Here is a 5601-nt window from a genome sequence, read left to right as displayed (position 1 = left end):
TTTACTGCTTACTTTCACATTTAAATAATCTATCTGCAAAAGATTAGTTTTATTTCAATCCTATACGCTTAGGACAAGGGCCATTGTTTATCCCTGCATTGCATATGTCACATTTAGTTATTTTTTTGGCCGCCTGTTCATGTAGTCTTCAAGCTGTTCTGTGCTGGGCAGAGTGCTATTTTTCTGAATGAAAGCCAGACAGACTGAGAGCTCCCACACGCTGAGAGGAGCGGCTCCTGTTTCCAGCTCTGTTTCCAAGGAGACCACCAAGCCTACCAATCACAGTGCTGAGCGCCAGCAAGCGGGCAATTCAATTTCTTAAAGAAGCAGTGTCCGTTTCTGGGGAAGTGCTGTGAAAGCAAGCTCGACATAGGGGGGGGGGGGGAAATAAATGAGATGGAACATTTTTTAAAAAGAGAGAACAGTAAAGCACCTCAACACTGCAGATCAAAAGCATTTTCCTTTTTTTTTTTTCCTTTTTATTAAATGTGAATTCACATGGTAGTTTGAGCCCATCCATTAAGAGTATCCGCCTACATACAAAATAGGCATCATTCTGTCATCACATCCTTTTCAAATGCAAGAAATAACACATTTGTGTACATATATTCACAAACTGAAAGGACAGTCAATGGTGGTAGGTACTTATTTATTAAAAGATGAGTCAAAGACAGATTCACACTTGGAATGTGAAGTAACTACTGCCCAGAACTTCCAACAAAATGTCTTGGCATATAATTAGGTCATATTCCAAAACCTTTTATCAAACAGACTTCATATGTAAGACCCACATAAAAATAAACAATATCTGCTTTTTTAAGTGCAAGAAATAAAAAATACAGGTTTGTGGTTAATGTCTTAAAAAAAGAAGGCAGTCTTCAGTTTCAAAATAAAGTTTCATTTCATGAAACAGGACTATGGAATGTACTTTTTTGCTTGCTTGTTAAACTAATGCCAGACCACCACTGTATCAGACTATGCCCTTTTGTGGAACTCTCCGTTTTCTTGCCTAATTCCCAGTCAAGTTTGAGATTTTTGATGCCAGATATGCTCACTATCCAAGCCTGTGTGTCAAATAACATTCAAATTGTGATACTGATCTGTTTTAATGGTATGCATTACACCATGAGGCCATATTAAATTGTTTTGTATCAGTTCCAGCTGATTTGTTTATTTCCCTGCCTGGACAGGCTTCAGCATCATAACATGAAATGATGTCGACAGTGCACGAGTCTGTTTTTCCATCACTTGCTACAATTGTTGATGGTCTGTATTTTAAGAGTATATATTGCACAAAAAATGAGAAGGGGGGAAAAAAACAGTATGTGCCATAAAAAATACCAAAATCCAGTTTCACACCTGCGATTGGGACCCATCCACATATCACGAGTATGATATACATAAACTCCTAACTTTACTATATTACAGTACATATACAATCTTGAAACTAGTTCCAGCTCTGAGGTATGTGTTCCCCATGATGCCATTGTATTGTCTACAAATACTCAACAAATCTGCTCTACAACTGTACAAAACCTAGTTTTAAATCACAAGGCATTTTTGATGCAAGTCTTAATTTAACTTAATCCTTAAAACCAGGACTCCCTTGCATGCTAAAAAGAAATGATAAAGGGAAGAAGTGCCTGAAACTCACTGAAAGCACAGTAAGAACATTCCCTTTTAACTGTACAAAAATATGCCTGAAAATATCTTACTTTTCTTTTAAAAAGATGAGGTCTGTTATGTATCAAAATGTTTCCTCCGCACTTGTACTCTGCAGAGGTTTAGGCTGCTTAATTTTCCAAACCAGGAGGTAAACGGAATCAGTTACAAAAGAAACAAACAAACATTTTTCGGCATTTAAAAATTACATAAACCGTTGTAAAGTAGCATCCTGAACAAATGTCAGTTCACAGATTTGCTTTGAGACAGTCCACAGTTCGTGTTCAGCTCCCTGCAGTTTATTTATTTATTTTTTTTGTTGTTGTTTTTAAGAGGATAAGATGCATAGAAGTTCGCGTAATTTTCCCTTTGTGGTCCGTTTAAGCCGAACAGTAAATGCAGACCTACGGGGAAAAAATCCATAAAACCCTGTCATGCTGCCAGATAAAAAAAAAAAAAAAAAAAAGAAGTCTGCAGACTTTGCCTTTTTTTCTTTCTTTTTTTTCTGCTACCAGCTTCATAAGCATCTCTTTCCTCAAACCTCACCTCGGCTCATGGTCCTTCACCTCCCTCTTCGGGACCCTACAGAAAACCCACAGGAGGCAGGACCGGGGACAATTTTGACCGGGACACATATAATTTCATATCTCCCTTCTCTGTTATTACTAGAGGAACTGTTTCTCAGTATGTGAAGACCAGGTCGGAAAAGTTCGCCTCCAGCCAGTCCCCGGCAATCATCTCGCTGAGTTCTGGCGTGCAGTAGTCTGGGAATTCAAAGTGAGAGCCCAGGCTGCCCTCACTGAAAGAGTCCAAGTCCTTATCCACAAGAGACAGGGAGAGGTTTCCTGAATTGGGGTTGCCCAGCTCCGAGCCCGGGGCGTTTGGAGCGAAATTTAAACTAAAGTCAAACAGCAAATCGTCCGCGTCCTCGCCGGAGGAGGAGCTGCTGCTGGACGAGGAGGAGGATGTGGAGACCGACCTGGAGGATGCTGGTGAGACGGAAGCAGCGTGCAATGTGCTCTGCTTCGAAATGTTTTTGATATTGTAAAACAGTCTGTTGTTGCTCCGCACTTCTTCGTACATGCTCGTCCCCTCGGACTCGGCCGAGGAGCTCAAAGTTGGGCTCGCGGGAACTTTGGCTACATTATACGGCCTCAGGCGCTCCTCCTCTCCCGTTTTAAGTCCCATCCGGTAGTCCTCCTCGTACTCGTCGTCGTCGTCCTCGTCGGTGAGCTCACTTTTCACAGTCTTTGTAACTTTTAAGCTGGGAAACACACAGTCGTCCCCGTAGCCGTGAGAGGACTTGGAGCCGCTCTTGGTCTTTATCTTGGAACACTTCTTGCTGGGAGTCTTTGCAATTTTGCCGCACTTCTCCGGAGACGGTGCTGATGATTTTGAACTGTCGAGCTTTGGTTTTTTCTTGGGTCTGTACTTGTAGTCGGGGTAGTCGGCCATGTGTTTTAGCCGCAGCCTCTCGGCTTCTCTGATGAACGGGATCTTTTCGCTGTCCTTCAGCATCTTCCACCTCTTCCCCAGGCGCTTGGAAATCTCTGCATTGTGCATGTCCGGCGACTGCTCCATGATCTTTCTCCTCTCGATCTTGGACCAGACCATAAATGCATTCATGGGTCTCTTGATGTGCCCGGTGGCTGTCTTGCACCAGTCCGGGTTTATCGCCACGGGGCTGCATGCCATAAATTCACTCTCCTCCGAGTCCGTAGCCTCCCTGGACATGCTCCCATCCGTCTCGCTGTTGTCCGTGTGCTGCACCATTGTCCTCAGTTTCAAGTTACTTTGTTTCCGGACGCTGCAGTGTCTAACAGCTCCTCACCGCCAAGACGGCTCAGCTCTCTGTTTCTGCGCCGGTTCGTCCACGTCCTTTTGCTTAATGTGTCTCAAGCTCTGCACTCTTTTTCCAGAGTTACAAACTGCCTTCTTAACTAGTTATCAGCTTTTTCATGTCCCCTGCGTCACAGACACTCATCCAATCACGTCCCTTCCACTCCGCCCAGCAGACTCCATCCAAGACTCCCCTTAACCCTTTTATTCCTCCCTCCCGAGCTCTCATTGGAGTGGAGGTGGGGATTTGTGCTACACAGTGTCTGGGGCAACACGCCGGGCGAGACAAGCATATTAAACACACAGTTAGTGCTATGCGCTCCTCAGAGGAGCACCAGGCACCAAAACGCACATAAACATAAAGTCCGCTGTCTTATTTTTACCTCAAGAAATATGCAAGGTTATTCTTTAGATGTTTAGCAAATGTATCCAGAGGAAAACAAATATTCTAGGCTGTGTGGCTGTTTTTTTTTTTATTCCCTCCCTTAGGTTGAGTACTGAAGGTGGCGCTTGGACACTGTTGCAGGCGCCTGGATATGTTGGTGCGTCTGCTTGTCTGATATTCAAGGATGTATTTTTACAGCTGTTTACAGCTTTAGACTTTGTGCCATTTAATATAACAGCATGTATCTCACACTTTTCTCTGCCTACCAAGAGCTGTCCCATGTTTTTTTTTTTTTTAATTATTTCTGTCTTGGGTTGTGTCCATGTCTGCATTTGAATGAAAGAAATAGGTCAGTAGTACATTCTCCATTATGGATCGTGTTTACACTGTGTGAACACGCACAGCACCTGCAGCATCGCATAGATCATACAAATAAAGCACTAAAAACGCATTTAAAGGGGTGATTTATGTCTGCTATTTGTGCCGATACATAAATCCCACAATCTCAAAGTAAATACAAGCTGTAATTTTTTAACCATCTGAATGAGTGCTTATGTAGAGCATATAGCAATAACACTCATTCAGATGGTAACATTTGCCTGTGTATAGCCACTATCTGAGCCCATACTGGCGGGGATAGATGGAAGGCACCCTGCTGAGTCTGCTGTGTCAAGAGGGAGTGTAGCATCTCGCTGGCGTCTCTTGTACCCCTTCCACACTCCTCCCCCATGGCTTTGGGTGGTAGCCAGCAGTGCTATTGGAGGCTGGGGCGATAAGGCGTCCTGCTTTTTCCTCTCTGCTTCGTCCCCTAGAGGGCAATCACTTACCCTTTTGAAACCCTCCCCCCACCAAGCCACCGTATTTTCCCTAGCTGGGGCTTAAGAAGTGTCTCAACTGATACAGAGTGAGGCAGCTAGAAAGCACAGACAGGATAGCAGCGAGAAAGAAAGAGAAAAAAGAGGCACACAAGGGAAAGGAGACAAGGCTAAGTAGAGTGAATCAGTCTGAGGAAGAGAAATGCTTAGACAGATAGAGGGGCTCTTGCATTTCCATCCTTGGGACAGAGAGGCAACCTTCTGTCTCTCCCAGACAGAGATAGAGCTGAAATGCTTTATCATGACCACCCTGTGCTGATTAAGCCTTATCAGATATATGTGTCAGAACCAGTCTCAGGAGGTTGCCACATGCAAATGCATGTTTTCTTGAAAGCTTGTTGTTGTTGTTTCTTTTGATGGATTCATCCAAGAGGCTTAAGAGTGTATTTCAAATTAACTGGCAATATAATTAGCAGTCATATATCTAGAGTGTATCTGCGATGATTTGACATTTCCACATCATTTTCAACAGAGAGATCTACCCTCTCTAGCCAGCCTAATCTCTTTATATGATGGTTTCACGTCGGACATGAATCACGAGACTGTTTAATGATGAGCATCGGGGTGGCTGTCCTGCTCATTAGCATGGCTCATTATTGGCTGTGAATGAGGTGCTGGTGTCACCCATACAGCCTATGAGTCATCTCAGGGAGGGTCTCATCGCCATGGCGGCCTTGCACCAGTGATATAACCACCACTAACGTGCTTCTTCCCATCCCACTCCAACTGCCTCATTCAGTGACTGGGGCTGTGATCAGAGCAAGGAGGAGAGTTGTGAAATACAGCAAAATGGACTTTCATTTTTTTTTCACTTTATATTACATGTGATTAAACAATGAA

At 43.7% G+C, this 5601-nt stretch overlaps 1 protein-coding gene across 1 annotated transcript; it reads right to left on the bottom strand.

Moving 5' to 3' along the window:
• Nucleotides 1–632: 632 nt before the first annotated feature.
• Nucleotides 633–3575, bottom strand: sox11a (SRY-box transcription factor 11a). The gene has a single exon (XM_075448193.1). It carries the CDS (start codon nucleotides 3433–3435, stop codon nucleotides 2344–2346), a length of 1092 nt encoding a protein of 363 aa, XP_075304308.1. The 5' UTR covers nucleotides 3436–3575; the 3' UTR covers nucleotides 633–2343.
• Nucleotides 3576–5601: the final 2026 nt, after the last annotated feature.

The sequence above is a fragment of the Odontesthes bonariensis genome, chromosome 17 (assembly GCF_027942865.1).
Source record: "Odontesthes bonariensis isolate fOdoBon6 chromosome 17, fOdoBon6.hap1, whole genome shotgun sequence".
Taxonomy (NCBI): domain Eukaryota; kingdom Metazoa; phylum Chordata; class Actinopteri; order Atheriniformes; family Atherinopsidae; genus Odontesthes; species Odontesthes bonariensis.
Note: the sequence above shows the minus strand (reverse complement) of the source record. Positions and strands in the feature narration are given on the sequence as shown.

Bases quoted from the DNA above. Each gene is read 5' to 3' on its own strand.
- sox11a (XM_075448193.1), bottom strand. From the start codon at position 3,435: ATGGTGCAGCACACGGACAACAGCGAGACGGATGGGAGCATGTCCAGG.